General features: G+C 39.2%; 1 protein-coding gene across 2 annotated transcripts in view; it reads left to right on the top strand.

The window, feature by feature from the left end:
• LOC145537068 (plastin-3-like) overlaps window positions 1-4,145 on the top strand; it is a 45,441-nt gene extending 41,296 nt beyond the window's left edge. For both annotated transcript variants that reach the window (XM_081567582.1, XM_081567583.1), the window contains 4 exons: window positions 6-139; window positions 982-1,105; window positions 1,328-1,452; window positions 2,914-4,145. In XM_081567582.1, the coding sequence (XP_081423708.1) occupies window positions 6-139; window positions 982-1,105; window positions 1,328-1,452; window positions 2,914-3,046 (516 nt within the window). In that variant the 3' untranslated portion in view covers window positions 3,047-4,145. The remainder of the gene's footprint in view (window positions 1-5; window positions 140-981; window positions 1,106-1,327; window positions 1,453-2,913) is intronic.
• Window positions 4,146-16,850: the final 12,705 nt, after the last annotated feature.

Here is a 16,850-nt window from a genome sequence, read left to right as displayed (position 1 = left end):
TGCAGCTAGAAAACTGCAACTATGCTGTTGAATTAGGGAAGCATCCTGCCAAATTCTCCCTGGTTGGCATTGGAGGGCAAGACCTGAATGATGGAAATCAAACCCTGACTTTAGCTTTGGTCTGGCAGCTGATGAGAAGGTATGGTATACAATTTTAACTGCTCAAGTTCACTATCATACAGGTCTGTGATCTAGTCTTTACTATTTCTAAGGAAACGTATCAATGACTACACCTTTGAAATTTTTATGTTTAGACTCCGAAGTGAGTTTAAGTAATGAGTATATGTTGGATGGTCAATGGGAAATGCCTTCTCGATAGTGAGGCAACAGAATTGTGAATATTTCCCTTTTTTATAATCTGCCTGACACAGACCTGAGCCTCATTTAGAGTTGGTGAATAAAAACAGCAAAAATTATGAACATGTATACATTTGAGAAAGAAGATCTCTTAACTGTAATGCTAAAAAGCAATTCATTATAACTGGGTACCAGCCAAAGCACAGCTTACTTTAAGTCGTTACCAGGGGTTGGCCTAGTACACAGTGAGCCTGCAGTAAGTAGACTGGTGGACTTACTCAGTAGAGCGCTGAAAATCTTCCCACCAGCAGTGCAAAAGGCAGCTCAATGGCAAGCCACTACTGCCTGAAATTTTTTTTTTCATATAGTGTGAATGTCTTCTCGTGAAATCTTTCCTTTAATCTCTCAAACCTAAGGAAAAGAAATGAAAGATAAAGCATTCTAATAATTGTATTTTTTTTCTAATAAACTAGGACAGAAACTGTTCTGCTGCTTTTTTAAAATTAATTTCTATTGGTGTTTAGTTGCTTTACAATGTTGTGTTAGTTTCTGCTATACAGCAAAGTGAATCAGCTATATGTTTAAATATATCCCGTCTTTTTCAGCACAGAGCATTGAGTCGAGTTCCCTATCCTATGCAGTAGCTTCTCATTAGTTACCTATTTCTTCTGCTGCTTCATTTAGATATACCCTCAATGTCCTGGAAGATCTCGGTGATGGTCAGAAAGCTAATGACGACATCATTGTAAGCTGGGTGAACAGAACATTGAATGAAGCTGGAAAATCAACCTCCATTCAGAGTTTTAAGGTAAGAATTCCATGTTTGACTATTAAACGTTATGTTTGCTATAAAAAGTATCTATAGTTTGGAAAGCTAGCCTTTGGATTCTTTGTGAGTGAGATCATTGTGGGGCTAACGACATGATTCTTTTCTAATTCACTAGACTTTGTTTTTGACAGCGTTATATAAGTGATCATGCATTAATTTGTACACATGGAAATTCTCAAATGTATTGTCCTTTTACTCTAGGATAAGACGATCAGCTCTAGTTTGGCAGTTGTGGATTTAATTGACGCCATCCAGCCAGGCTGCATAAACTATGACCTTGTTAAGAGTGGCACTCTGACAGAAGATGACAAGCACAATAATGCCAAGTAAGGGATGCTGCCTAATATCCTCATAAGGGCATAGACATTGTAGGCAGGCAGATCTGCATTATCATTCAGGTTCTGCCACTCAAGAATGGTGTCAGCTGGGGGAAGCATCTTCTAGCCTCAGATTCCTCATCCATAAAATGGGAGCAATAATACTTACCTTGGAGATTTTGAAATGAGTAAAATACGTTAAGAGCCTAACATTGCTGCACCTGACCTAATAGGTAGGTGCTCAGTCAGCCATTGGTTTGTAGGTTATAGAAATAATGTATGTGTTAAAGCAACTTAGCTGCAAACTTAGAACAGAAGAAAAATGGGCTAAGGATAACCATGCCTTTGATAGGGTTTTCTTTTGTTGCACTCTTTTCAAACGTTTTTAAAACTTACTGTGCATAGCCCACCTTACTACATACACTGAGTTTATCTTGGTCCCTTAAGTGGGCAGGATGCTAAACCCTCAGCTGAAACCGTGCCTTGAAAGTTCCCTGCATTTTGACAACATGCAGAAGGTCCTTCCCACCTGCCTCTTCCCTTCTTCTCCAAAGATCTAGACTGTGATCTGGTTTCATGGGCAACCCATGAAAGCTCTCCTAGTATACACTGAAAATCAGCTCCCAACAGGGCTTCACAAGATAGCTAAGAAGCATTACTGTAAAACTTCATTTTGGCATCACATACTGCATCACATCATTTCTTCCCTCCTTGAAAAAAATATTTGCAGCATAATATGATAAAGATTTATAGAGAACTCCTCAAAGTTCTTTTTCCAGAAACTTGATCATATTTAAAGATTCCTGTTATAGAACACCTAGAAATGCCTTGTGTATTAATTGAGGGGTGCTCCTGCAAATTTCCTCGGCTGGACATGTCAGTTCTTAACTCCTTTCCTTTTTCTACCCTTTTCATTCCTTGCTTCAGCCACACTGGCATGTACCATACAGACTCTCTCTCCTCCCTTGGATATTTCGAAGTATTCACTGCATCTATGAAATTGTATTTTGCATCTGGCACAGTTTTCCATTCTGTGTCTCTAAGATCTCGTGATAGCCACTGTTATCTTATTACATGCTCAATGAGAATATCAATATCTGAGTAATTATATATACATATTTTCAACATCTGGGTATATATACATATATGTATATACACACACACACATATTCTAGAAAAGTGTTTTTTCATATCAGTACTCCTAAATTGTTCTCATTTTACATTGTAGAAAAGGAGTGAATAAATATCATCAGCCCCAAATAGTAGAGCTTAAAAATCTGGTATCACTTATGAGTGACCTCAAAAAATAAAAGAGAAGACAATGAAAAATAAAGTCATTCTGATTTGAACTCTCACTGTAGAAGTTTTGCATCCTAGACAGTTGAGTATATAAGAGGAAATAGATGCCTCATGTCAGTGCCCATGACTGACCAGAATTGCACTTCAATTTTTGTTTCCTCCAAAAAATAGGTACGCAGTGTCGATGGCTAGAAGACTTGGAGCCAGGGTGTACGCTCTCCCAGAAGACCTTGTGGAAGTAAAGCCCAAGATGGTCATGACTGTGTTTGCATGCTTGATGGGCAGGGGTATGAAGAGAGTGTAAAATAACCAATTTGAATAAAAAACAACCTTGCTCCCAGGTGCATGATTAGCAGTACAGCAATTTCTGGCTGAAGTGCTCATGGCTTAAGAAACTATTGGTTATTGAAAGGACTTTTTAGTTTTCACAAGACTAAGCTCATCTTGGGAGCCCTCAGGTGAAAGAGTTTTAGTAGCAACAACTCCTCTTTCCCATAGTCAAGGTGGATTTGTCAGGCCCACCTGAAATGTGCCCGTAGTCAAATCATTTACTCGCTCCTCATAGATCGCTGCCCTTGACATTTTCCATTGCTGTACGTATTTCTATGTATCTGTTTTCCTCTTAGAATGTCCACCTCGTGGGACTTGCTTAGATGATTGAATATGAATATTATTGATATTAGGCAATAATTTGCTTTCCATCCAGTATGCTAGTTCTTATTCAAGAACTGTGGTCAGAGGGTATTTGTATATGAGTATCCTTTGCTTATCTTTCTAGTACTGAAAATTGACAGAAGTAACTGGCTGTGCAGAATGTAATAGAAGCTTTTCATATTCTTTTATTCTTAAAATCAGTATCTTTTTACAGTATTCTTTCTACATGATCCTTTTTTGTACATTTAAGAATATTTTGATTACGTTAAATAAGACTGCTGATTTTGCTACTTTTTTAAGGGGTCTTCAAGTAAGTAAAAAACATAGAGGGAAATGTACCTTGAATTTCCATCTTCCCTCCCACACTAAAGCTGTAAACACTTGACATATTTTGTCCTGAAACATTGGTTCAATATATGCTTATTTGTTTTAAAACATGTACCATCAAACTCTCTCTTTAGATTTAAAATGCTGTTGAATATGACACTTTTGAGGAGAGAGTGGGCTCAGAATTTAGGAAGGATATGGTAGGCCAAGTATGCTAAGTGTATATTAAATTTTCTAATTTTACACCTAAGATAAGGAGATGTGGTCACTAAAAAATAAACATATATGTAGGACTTAATGTACTCTAATGTACTCTTGCTTTGTCAAGCTGTTTGCTATAGTTTTTAAGATCGTAATGTTACTCTAACTCTAATGTAATCTGGTAGCGATTATTAGTTCAAATAAAGGCATTTACATAATTAGTCTCTTCGTGCCTCTGTCCCTTCTTAGTATGCCTATAATGTTTGCCAGTTTTTTTTCTCCAATATTCTAACTCATTTTCTGGTGTACTTTATAATATGATGTTTGTTAAATTTATGCTTTTGGAGCTGAATTACACAGATGGACAGATTAAGGTTATAATCCTCAATGAGGTAAGATGGTTTTCTCCAACTTACCAAAATTTCTTAGTCCATTTTCTCCCTTTTTCTTTCTTTTCATGTCATTCAATCTTTTCAGTGTTCAGTAATGACACGATATGTGTTTGCATGCGTGCTAAGTCACTTCAGTCTTGTTGGACTCTTTGTGACCCTATGGACTGTATCCCGCCAGGCTCCTCTGTCCATGGGATTCTCCAGGCAAGAATACTGGAGTGGGTTGTCATTCCCTTCTCCAGGGGATCTTTCCAACACAGGGCTAGAACCTGCATCTCCTGCAACTCCTGCATTGCAGGCGATTCTTTACTGCTGAGCCACCAGGGACGCCTGTTCTATGGTATACAGAAGGTCAAAACAATGGGGATCCAAACAACCAGGGAGGAGAGGTGGCTTATGACAGGTTTTCTTAGCCTCATCACTATTGACATTTTGGGCTGGATAATTCTTTGTTGGAGGTGGGAGGGAGCTGTCCTGTGCATTATTGCAGAGCATTTAGCTGTGTCCCTGGCCTCTATCCACTAGATGTCAGTAGCATACCCCCAGTGTGTAGACCAAATATGTCTCCAGAACCAGTCAAATGTTCCAAGGTGGGGGCAAAATCATCTCTAGTTGACAAAATGTTGTTTATGGTACCGTTTTAACGTTTTGTGTGAATCAGTAATATGAAATGCAATCCTTTAAGGAACTACATGGTGATACTATAAAATAGTTTTTATTTATAGCCTAAGAATAAGAAAGACCTTTCTTAATATGATATAAACCCCAGAGCTATAAAAGAAAGATAAATGTGACAATTCTACTTTTGCAATAAATGAGTAAGCAAAGTCACAATATAGATGACTGAGAAAAAATGTTTGGTCCCATTGTCTTAGTCCATTCAGGCTGCTGTAACAAAGTATCATAGACTGCGTGATTTATAAATACCAAATTTATTTCTCACAGTTAGGCAGTCTGGAAGTCCCAGATCAAGGCACTGGAAGGTTTGCTGTGTGGTGAGAGCACACCTCCTAGTTCACAGATGGCTGTCTTTTAGCTGTAACCTCACATTGTGATAGGGACAAGGAGCTCTGGAGTCTCTTTAATAAGGGCACTAACCCCACTCATGACTTCACCTTTATAACTTAATGTCCCACCTCCTAATACCGTCACACTGGGAGATTGTGTTTCAACATGCAAATTTTGGAGGAGCCTGAAACATTTAGTCTATAGTACCCGTATGATGGATTTTCTTAATATAAGGATAAAAGACCAGTCTCTGCAAATATATACCAGGGTAACTGATAAGACAGGACAGTTATCCCTTATGACCTGTCTTCTACTTTGTATTTCCCATGCTTATCTACATATGTTTCCTTCCAGGTACAAAAGTTCTCTGTAAGTAATGCCTTGAAGTGGCTTTGAAGCAAGATATTAATAAAAAAGACTTATTCCATCTTGCCCTTTATTCAAAACAGGAGCTAGTTTCTTGGGTGGTTCACTGTACAGAGCCCACCATCTGTAGGAATGCACCTTTGGTTACTTAAGTGTTCACATGAAACAGTTGGCCTGAACACACCATTCTTCTTTCCTCCAAATAAAGGGCTAAAATCACTAATATATTAAGAAATCTAACAAATCTGTAAAAGAGAAAGTTCCATTAGAAAAATGGGCAAAGGAGATCAATATCCAATTCAAAGCCTATAATTAAACAAAGAACATTAAAAGGGAATGCTGATTCTCAAAAAGTAACGAGGGTTATGTAGTTTCAACCAACAAAGAGCTGCCTTTTTTAGTAGACTTTATTTTTAGAGCAATTTTAGGTTCACAGCAAAATTGAGTAAAATGTACAAAGATTTTCCACATACCTCCAGCCCACACACATGCATGAGCCTCCCTCACTAACAACATCCCCCACCAGAGTGGTACATTTGTTATAGTTGATGAACCTACATGGACACATCCATAATCACCTAAAGTCCATAGTTTACCTTGGATATTCTGTGGATTTTGACAAATGTGTAATGACATGAATCTACCTTTATAGTATAATATATAGGATTTTCACTGCCCTAGAATCTTCTGTTCTCTGCCTTGCCATCCCTCCCTATTCCCTAACCCCTGGAAACCACTGATCTTTTTACGATCTCCATAGTTTTGCCTTTTCCAGAATGTCAGAATCATACAGTATAGCCTTTTCAGATTGTTTTCTTTCACTGAGTAATAGGCATTTAATAGAACTGCCTTTTTTATGAACTGCCTGCCATTGATTTTTTTAAACAGTAATTGATAAATTATTTGATGCTAATGAAGGTATGAGCATACAGGCATTCTCTGACACCACAGATGGAAGAGTGATCAGTTTATAGCTTGTTGAAGGCAAGTTGGTAATTACAGAGAAACCAAAAACTAGCATATCCTTCAACTCTGTGCAGCCAGCAAGTACAGCAGTGTGCCATGATACATCTTGTAATATAATAAAGGGTTGGTGAGATAAATATGGTCCATCTACACAATGCAATAGTTATGTAGTTGTTAAAAAGATGGCTGTGACTCAGAGCACCGGCTTTGAGTGCCCTGCTTCCTGCATAGAACTTGCACTGGTCATCTATTTTACATATGGTAATATACATGTTTCAATGCTATTCTCTCAAATCATCCCACCCTCACCTTCTCCCACTTAGAACAAAAGTCTGTTCTTTATGTGGAATCTAAAAAAAAAGGCGAGGTACAAATATTTACAAACCAGAAGTAGAGTCACGAATGTAGAAAACAATTTTTGGTTACTACAAGGAAAGGAGGGGATAAATTGGGAGATTGGGATTGGCATATACACACTACTATATATAAAATTGACATTTACACACTGCTATATATATAAAATAGATAACTAATGACAACCTACTGTATAGCACAGGGAGCTCTACTCAATACTCTGCACTGACTTGTATGGGCAAAGAATCTAAAAAAGTGGATATATGTATAACATACACTTTGCTGCATAGCAGAAACTAACACAATATTGTAAGTCAACTATTCTCCAATAAAAAGTTTAGAAAAAAGATGGCTGTGACTCTGTAATGACGAGGAAAGATGTCCTGTGTTAATCCCACTTTAGAAAAATAAATGATAGTATATATATAGATAAAGGGACTTCCCTGGTGGCTCAGACGGTAAAGTGTCTGCCTACAATGTTGGAGACCTGGGTTCAGTCCCTGGGTCGGGAAGATCTCCTGGAGAAGGAAATGGCAACCCACTCCAGTATTCTTGCCTGAAAAATCCCATGGACAGTGGAACGTGGTAGGCTACAGTCCATGGGGTCGCAAAGAGTCGGACACGACTGAGCGACTTCACTTTCATATAGATAAAAGTGTTAGAAATTCCATAAATATATTTGTGTAGTTATACTTGGAGGGATGGAGTGTGATTAACAAGGGGTTTTTACTTTTTATATTACATATTTCTATAATATCAGAAGGCTAAGATTAAAATACACTATTACCATACTCAGGCAAATAACACAAATTTTTTTAACCTACAATGAAGTTAAGAGTGTTATAGTGAACATGTATATATTCTTTACCTACATTCCTCAGTTGTTAGCATTTTGACATAGTTGTTTTGTATCTGTGTGTTCCTCTGCTGAACCATTTGAAAGTAAATTGTAGATATTGTGACATTTTACTCTTAAATATTTCATCATAAATCTGAGAATAAGGACATTCTCCACAAGCTGGAATCAAGACTGCCGGGAGAAATATCAATAACCTCAGATATGCAGATGACAACACCCTTATGGCAGAAAGTTAAGAACTAAAGAGCCTTTTAATAAAAGTGAAAGAGGAGAGTGAAAAAGTTGGCTTAAAGCTCAACATTCAGAAAACTAAGATCATGGCATCTGGTCCCATCACTTCATGGCAAATAGATGGGGAAACATTGGCTGACTTTATTTTTCTGGGCTCCAAAATCACTGCAGATGGTGATTGCAGCCGTGAAATTAAAAGACACTTACTCCTTGGAAGGAAAGTTATGACCAACCTAGACAGCATATTAAAAAGCAGAGACATCACTTTGTCAACAAAGGTCCGTCTAGTCGAGGCTATGGTTTTTCCAATAGTCATGTATGGATGTGAGAGTTGGACTATAAAGAAAGCTAAGTGCCAAAGAATTGATGCTTTTGAACTTATGGTGTTGGAGAAGACTCTTGAGAGTCCTTTGGACCGCAAGGAGATCTAACCAGTCCATCCAAAGGGAAATCGGCCCTGGGTGTTGATTGAAAAAGGACTGATGTTGAAGCTGAAGCTCCAGTGCTTTGGCCACCTGATGCGAAGAGCTGACTCATTGGAGAAGACCCTGATGCTGGGAAAGATTGAGGGCAGGAGGAGAAGGGGACGACAGAAGATGAGATGGTTGGATGGCATCACTGACTCAATGGACATGGGTTTGGGTGTACCCAGGGAGTTGGTGATGGACAGGGAGGCCTGGTGTGCTGCGGTTCACGGGGTCGCAAAGAGTTGGGCGCGACTGAGCGACTGAACTGAACTGAACCCACATGCTACAACAACATTGTCATGATATCTCCAAAGTATAACATAGATATGTCTAATACAAAGTCTAAATTCAAAATTTCCAGATGATTCCAAAAATATCTTTAAAAAATTTTTCTTGGCGGATAGTTAATTTTCAATGTTGTATTAGTTTCAGGTGTCCAGCAAAGTGATTCAGTTATACATATATTCCTTCTTTTTATATTCTTTGCTCACACAGGTTATCACAGAATATTGAAGAATAGTATTCCCTGTGCTATCAAGTATGTCCTTCTTGGTTATCTATCTTATGTGTAGTAGTGTGTATGTGTTCATCCCAAGATTCTGATTTATCCATCCCTGCCAGGGTTCTGTTTTGGTAACCATAAGTTTGTTCTCAACATCTGTAAGTCTGTTTGTATTTTGTAAACAAGTTCATTTGTATCTTTTTTTTAAATTAGATTCCACATATGAGTGATATCATATGATATTTGTTTTTCTCTGTCTGGCTTGTGTGATAATCTCTAGGTCCATCCATGTTGCTGCAAATGGCATTAATCCATTGTTTTTTATGGCTGAGTAGTAGTCTATTATATATGTATACCGCATCTTCTTTATCCATTTCTCTGTCAATGGACATTTAGTATAGCATATCTCTCCATTTAGTTAGGTCTTCTTTGTTTATTTAATCAGCATTTAAAATTTTTTAGTATACAGATTCAGTACATTTTTTAAAGTTTATGCCTAAGTATTTCATTTTATTTGGAGTTTTTGGGTAAGTTTTTTGGGACTTTCTACACAGACAATCATGTCATCAGCAAAAATCTGTTAAGACGGTAGATCTCATGTTAAGTGTTCCTAAAGTTAAAAACAAATCATTGCTAATTTAATGGGAAGTGGTTCTCTGTCCTTCATATACTTTCCCAGAAGCACTGCATGGGAAGGTTTATTTCAAGGATCAGCAAGATGGAGATGACGACCACTTACTGGAAAGCAAATAGTATTGGTGAAAGGTTTTTAAGTAAAACCATTAAACCCCAGGTAAAGGAACTTGCAGCAACTCATGAGGTATTTATCAGATTTTGTCCACTTTGTGAAATGTCCCTCAGGGAAGAATTTAGGACTTCAGTCTTCCTCTTTGTTACCTTTTATTCAATATACTTCCTGTGCCTAGAGAAGTTCTCCAAGTTACATTTTACTTTGAGTCTTATGTTAAAATATTTTTCATTAATGGTCAGTTAAACAATACTGAGCAACTGCTTAATTTCAGGCTTTTGTCTAAGGCCTGAATAAAATGAATGAGACCCATTCTTTTCCTTGAGCTCAACAGTTTCAGATCTGGGATATGAACACTTACCACTAGGTTAAAGTGTGACTGTGGAAGTTTGTATCCAGAGTACAAAGTCAAAAAGGGAAAATTTGGACAGGGGTAGACAATGTGTGTGGCTTGGGGTCATGGTACTTGGCAAAATCCCCAATGCAAAGTGATGCTTTAGCTGCTGATTTATTTCTTGCAAATTTGATTGGCGATAAAGGGTCCCAGAAAGGTTTTTCGAAATCCTGCAGGCTTCTTCCGGAGAAGGCAATGGCACCCCACTCCAGTACTCTTGCCTGGAAAATCCCATGGATGGAGGAGCCTGGTAGGCCACAGTCCATGGGGTCGCAAAGAGTTGGACACAACTGAGCGACTTCACTTTCACTTTTCTCTTTCATGCACTGGAGAAGGAAATGGCAACCAACTCCAGTATTCTTGCCTGGAGAATCCCAGGGACGGCGGAGCCTGGTGGGCTGCCGTCTATGGGGTCACACAGAGTCAGACACGACTGAAGCGACTTAGCAGCAGCAGCAGCAGGCTTCTTCTTGAGATACAGATTTGACCCATATTTACTCCTGGGTTTCAAAATCTTAATTTCAAAACTGCTACAACTGGCTGAATTTCATGGAAGGGGCCCCTTGTAAGGCTTGACAGCCAAGACTTAAAATATAGATAAGACAGTCCTCTCAGAGTCTGTCACCGATGAGAAAGCGGAAAATAGCCCCTGGCCTATGGAAGCTGGCCTGGCATTCACGGCTCAGTCTGTTCTCTCGTGAGCATGAAGAAATTCACGCGCCAACATCCGACAAGGCCGCTCTGGGGTGGTGACAAAATGAGACCAAAACAAGACCACTGTGTAATCTTGTCTGAACACAGACAAAACATGAATGTCCTCTAAGTCTCAGAAATGAGCAAACATCCTCTCCTCGCTGATAGGAGGTACTGCTGCTATCTTTTCCCTAATACAGCTTTAGCCTTGGTAAAATCTAGTGTGGTTTTATGGTGTTGATTATAAATATTTCTTGTCTTTAGATACTTAGGACTTACACCTTGTCTTCTCTGACAACTAGCCTTGATTTTGCCTTTCCCGAATCTAGGCTCCAAATTCAGAATCATACAATTACTAAGACATCGTCTATGCCTAAACTATCTTTGGGTGTCCTGAAGTGGCCACTAGAGAATATGAAGATTTGAGTCTCAATTCTATATAAGAATAAATTTTTCTACCACTTAATCAAGTCCAAACTAAAAATAATGGTGATGATCAACTTGACAAATTAAGAGTTTTTATTCCTATGTTAATTTTGCATAAATAAAGCATGGTAGTTATGTCTTTCAATGACTGAATACATTTCAAGTTAAAAGAAACATACATTTAAGCACAGAGACTGACGCACTGACTCTGCCAAGTATTTTTGCAGGATTCTGGATTCACGGATTGTTTTTCTTTTTTGTTCAAAATATTTGTGGGTAGGCACTGGGGGTACTGACTCAGTTACATAGGATTGGTGAAAAGTCTATTTTTTAGATTCAGTAACCAAGACATACCCTCTTTGCAAGCTGTAACAGCAACAACAAAACATGTGAAAACTTCAGTAACTTGGTTCTCAAGTCTTCACTAAATGTAATTGCTCTAGTGCTGTATACACTCTTCCATGAAAGAAAAGCGCTCACCACCTTTCAGCTAGTCACCTAAGAAATATTGCAATATTTCAGAGCTAGTCACGCGCCTTCCTTCACCTGAAACGGAAAACCGCTATGGTTGCTTATGGCTTTTAGGAGACTGTCTATGTGCCCTGGACAGACCTCCTAGAGACTCAAAGAACTGTGATGCATTTGTATTTGTTAATGGTTCCAACAGAAAAAGTAAAACCAAAAAATTGCTACCTAAGATATGCTATTACAGACTTAAATATCCCCTTGAAATATTGAAAACTTCTCATAGAAATTAAATCAGTTCTTATGGCTCAATTAATTGTCTGTGCTCAGACTAACCTACAAAATATTTAAGAGAATATTTTATATTGATAGTAAACAGGTGATTTTAGGTTAACTACATGATGTCTACATGGTATAGAAACAAAGATTTCCTGACTTCTCCAGGAACCCCTATAAAATAAACAATGATTTAACAGACCTTGAGATGCTTGGCCATTATCTAAGAAGATAACCTTGATAAAAACAGATTTTAGCAAAATTGCTTCATGGTAGCACACTCAATAGCAGAGCTAGTTTGACCACAACATTGAACTAACAGTCAGGGAAATGGTAAGAAGTATTGCTGAGGGTGGTTTCAGGGCATGTCCTACCTGCAATCTCACACATTCTCAAAGTCTGTAAATGTAGGAAATAGGAACCCAAACTTCAAGGTCCCCTTAAACATTTCCAAGTGGGCGATGACTGGGTTCTGGTTATTGTATATTCTTGGGGTAGTTTGAGGCCTCTCTGCTGGAGAGCCAAGTGAAATGATTTCCAACTCCTGATGTTAGAAATCCCAAGGTATCTCTCTAGTAACAGGGACACACATTTTGCTGGTATCGTTATTTTTAAATCCTTTAAAGTATTAACATTTTACTCAGAAATTCCTCTGTACATACCATATTCAATCTCAAAAAATAAAGAAAGTTAGGAGAATTCTAGAATTTTAGCTATTAAAGCTCTCAAAAACCCTTGGACTTCCCAGGCCTAAAGTACTGCCATTAGCCCTATGATGATAAACTCAGGCCACTCAAGGTTCCACAGTTTTCTTCCTTGTATGTTAATAAAAAGCTGCCTCGTGCATCTGGGAATTTCACTTCCAATTCCAGATTCTACTTTATTTACAGGCTAATGTGACTGAGTACTCCAGGAGACTTATGAAATATCTCCAACTTTATGAATAATGGATATAAGGCACATCTTCAAACTACTTACCTAAACATCCCCTGTGAGATCTGCCACCTGGAGGTTTGGTCTTCGGAAATAGACAACAGAGATAAAACTTCATTGAGTTTTAGTGAAAAGTATCTTGTTGGTACTGTTAACAACCGATATATCAGTAAAACTCCAAGATACTGATACTTAGACTTTTTTTTTTAAGTATATCAAATGTTTACCTTAAAAGATATACATCATTTCCTCCCACATTACTGGACATTCATTTCATCAGAAGACCTTAGACTGAGGATTCGTAGGAATCCTCCAGACGCTGCTAACTGCGGAAGTGGGCAGCTTCTGCCCGAGACAACAAAAGCTTCTGTCTTCAGAACTGGATAGGTTCCACCCAAGATGACAGAATGGAGATTAATTTTCTCTTTTTTTAACACTCTTTCTGTCCCTTTACCCTTCTACTGATATTACCTATTATGACACTTTTACACCCTCCGGAACACTCTTGTGATCTCTCTTCTATTGCTGTTCAGTCACTAAGTCATGTCCAATTCTTTGCAATGCCATGGACTGCAGCACACCAGGCTTCCCCATCCTCCACCATCTCCTGGAGTTTGCTCAAACTGCTCAAACTCATGTCCATTGAGTCGGTGATGCCATCCGACCATCTCATCCTCTGTCACTCCCTTCTCCTGCCCTCAATCTTTCCCAGCATCAGGGTCTTTTCCCATGAGTCAGCTCTTCACATCAAGTAGCCAGAGTATTGGCGCTTCAGCTTCAGCATCAGTCCTTCCAATGAGTATTCAGGGTTGATTTCCTTTAGGTTTGACTGGTTTGATCTCCTCGCTCTCAAAGGGACTCTCAAGAGTCTTCTCCAGCACCACAACTCAAAAGCATCAATTCTTCGGCACGAAGCCTTCTTTAAAGCTTATCTTCATCCTATTATTTTCATCTTTTTAATTTTTTTAATCTTTTCTTATTTCATCCCATTATATGTTATCTCCTGTTAGATACTCTATCACCATCCAGTTAGTTTTAAACCCCTATTGCCCTCTTCTGCCACTTTAGGGAAAACAAAACTCTCCTATATGTTTTTCCCAGTCATAGCTGCTGCTCTGAATTTATCTGATTGCTAGATCTAATATCCTCCACCAGACCCTGGGGACACTAATTTAATATAAGTTCCTTTAAACATCTTGGAAGGAAGACTCTCTGATAAGCCCCTTTTGGCACTTAAGCTCCCCTCATATCATTAATCCCACTCTTCAGCCTTATAAAAATGGACCTTGACCTTACAGTATCAGAACACTTCTGCTAAGGTTTTTATAATACCATCAGCAAGACCTGCTAGTCAGTAGTAGACAATAATATTGAGGCCTCTTGACCATGACAGTCAGTTCACCCTCTTTCGAAAACACCCTGCTTTGCTGACCTATTTAATTCCACTCAAAAGATATGTCTTATCGTACTTAATACAATTGCACTATACACTTAAAAATTGTTAAGATGGTGAATTTTGTTATGCATATTCTACCACAACTACAAATAAAAAATGCACTCTGAAAAGAAAAAAAGTATCTTCCTTGAAGGATACCAAGCTGGTCTTCCCTTGTGATAAATGATACTTACACTTCCAGCATAGTCTACTTCCAACTAGGGTACTCCATTTTACATGGATAGGCTTCCACCGATCTGCCACACACTGATTTATTCTGTGTACTCAGGATAATTATGAGGCACTTCTACATATTTAAAGGTACCATCCTTCCTGTGGATCATGTGAAAAAAAATAGTACCCAGAAACCTTCAAAATGCAGTGCACCCAAGCTCATTAAAAAACAACTCCTCCAGAAGTTCTGGTTAAATGCATACTTTATAAGTGGAAATTCCCTCTTACGAGTAATATCACTGACAAACACAGCCCAAAACTTGCCTTAGACCTTAATAAATCATAAGTAATACAATTTCAACTTTGAAAGACAAACTAGTCTAAACCCATCAGGATTGCTATGGACAATCACTCAGGCCTTCATAACCTCTTAACCAGCCAAAGTGGAATTTACTCTATGGCAAACACTCCTTGCTGTACCTATTGATAAAGGTGAGTCATATATCAGGACCCCAGTGGCCAGGCCCACATCACAAATATAAACCTAAATCAGCAGGCACTTATAGGAAACACCTGTCAAGGAATCCTTACACACCGATAACTATCCGCCAACTCCGCTTTAACTAAGATTTACCTTAGAAAACAGGGCTTACTAGCCTTAGAAGGAAATCCCCGACCTCCTAGCAAGTCATGCCGTCTTTTGGCACTGCCTCTTTTACCTCTATAAAACTTGCTCTTCCCAAAATCCCTCAGGAAGAGCGCTTCACTGTTTGTGAGGCACTGCACTTCACCATGCAGGGACTGTTTTCCCCTACATAAAGGACATCAAACTCGTAACCAAATTGTTTTGTTTCATCAACTGACAGTTTTGGCAATGAGTTGAGACCTGAAGAGAGCTACTGAGATTCCATGAACTGCTCCAAAACACAGGTGAAGATACTCACAGAACCCTGTTGGTTTGCTGCTTCTTCAGCCATTCGGAGAAGGCAATGGCACCCCACTCCAGTACTCTTGCCTGGAAAATCCCATGGATGGAGGAGCCTGGTAGGCCACAGTCCATGGGGTCGCTAAGAGTCAGACACGACAGAGCAACTTCACTTTCACTTTTCACTTTCATGCATTGGAGAAGGAAATGGCAACCCACTCCAGGGCTCTTGCCTGCAGAATCCCAGGGACAGGGGAGCCTGGTGGGCTGCCGTCTATGGGGTTGCACAGGGTCAGGCACGACTGAAGCGACTTAGCAGCAGCAGCAGCAGCCATTCTCTGGGATCTCAGGTAAGCTTCTCTCAGGTTTATCCCTGCTTATTTTGTGTTCTGAGCTTTTGGAGTTTGTTTCTCCTAATCCTTCTGAGTGGAAGATTGGGGCGTGAAAGACTCCAGACTTTTCTAGGTGAGACTTACTGGGCCACAGCATGTGAGTTTGTTGCCAACTTCCCCTAGCACATAAGCCAACTTCAGGAGGTTTTGATAGGTCTCATGAGCCGTGCACAGGCAGCCAGAAACAGTAAGTCTCATTGAACTAGGGAGGGTTATTTCAACAAGGGAAAATAATGGATACCCTTCAATCTAAGAAAACAAGATGGGCACTGTTAGGGGCTTTGCAAATCTTCAAGGTAAGTCCACAGCATAAACCAAAGGGGGACTCGGGGAAACAAGATAAGAAATTCTAACTGCTTTGACCAGTGATACATCAGAATCTAAGTAGGCACATGTCAGACTATTTAAAAACATTAGGATGTCTGCCACTGTAAAGAAATCTTGTGAAAGAAATAATAGATCTATTGCTAATGCAAATCTTGGAAACCATAGCCACAAAATTGGTGACTACAGGTGAAGCACTTAAAAGCCCTTAAGAGTGCTTGCTACCTAACTCTAACCTTACCTGCCAACCTCAAGAAGCGTGTGCATGCTCAGTTGCTTCAGTCGTGTCCAACTTTTGTGACCCATGGACTGTAGTCTGCCAGGCTCCCATCTCCATGGGATTCTCCAGGCAAGAATACTGTAGTAAGTTGCCATACCCTCCTCCAGGGGATCTTCCCATCCCAGGGATCAAACCTGCATCTCTTATGTCTCCTGCATTAGCAGGCGGGTGAAGGTCTATACAAAGAGGTATGCTGTAAAACACCACAAAATCCCCAACCCAGTAGCACATTCCTCTTAGGTATTAATTTGTCTCCGAGAGACCTAAGACTTAGCTGAAGAAATGGCATCCTCAAGTTTCAAAGAATTAAGCACAC

The sequence above is a fragment of the Giraffa tippelskirchi genome, chromosome X (assembly GCF_054371585.1).
Source record: "Giraffa tippelskirchi isolate mGirTip1 chromosome X, T2T-mGirTip1v1.2.pri, whole genome shotgun sequence".
Classification (NCBI taxonomy): Eukaryota; Metazoa; Chordata; class Mammalia; order Artiodactyla; family Giraffidae; genus Giraffa; species Giraffa tippelskirchi.
The sequence above is the reverse complement of the archived record's forward strand: the minus strand, read 5'-3'. Positions and strand labels throughout refer to the sequence as shown.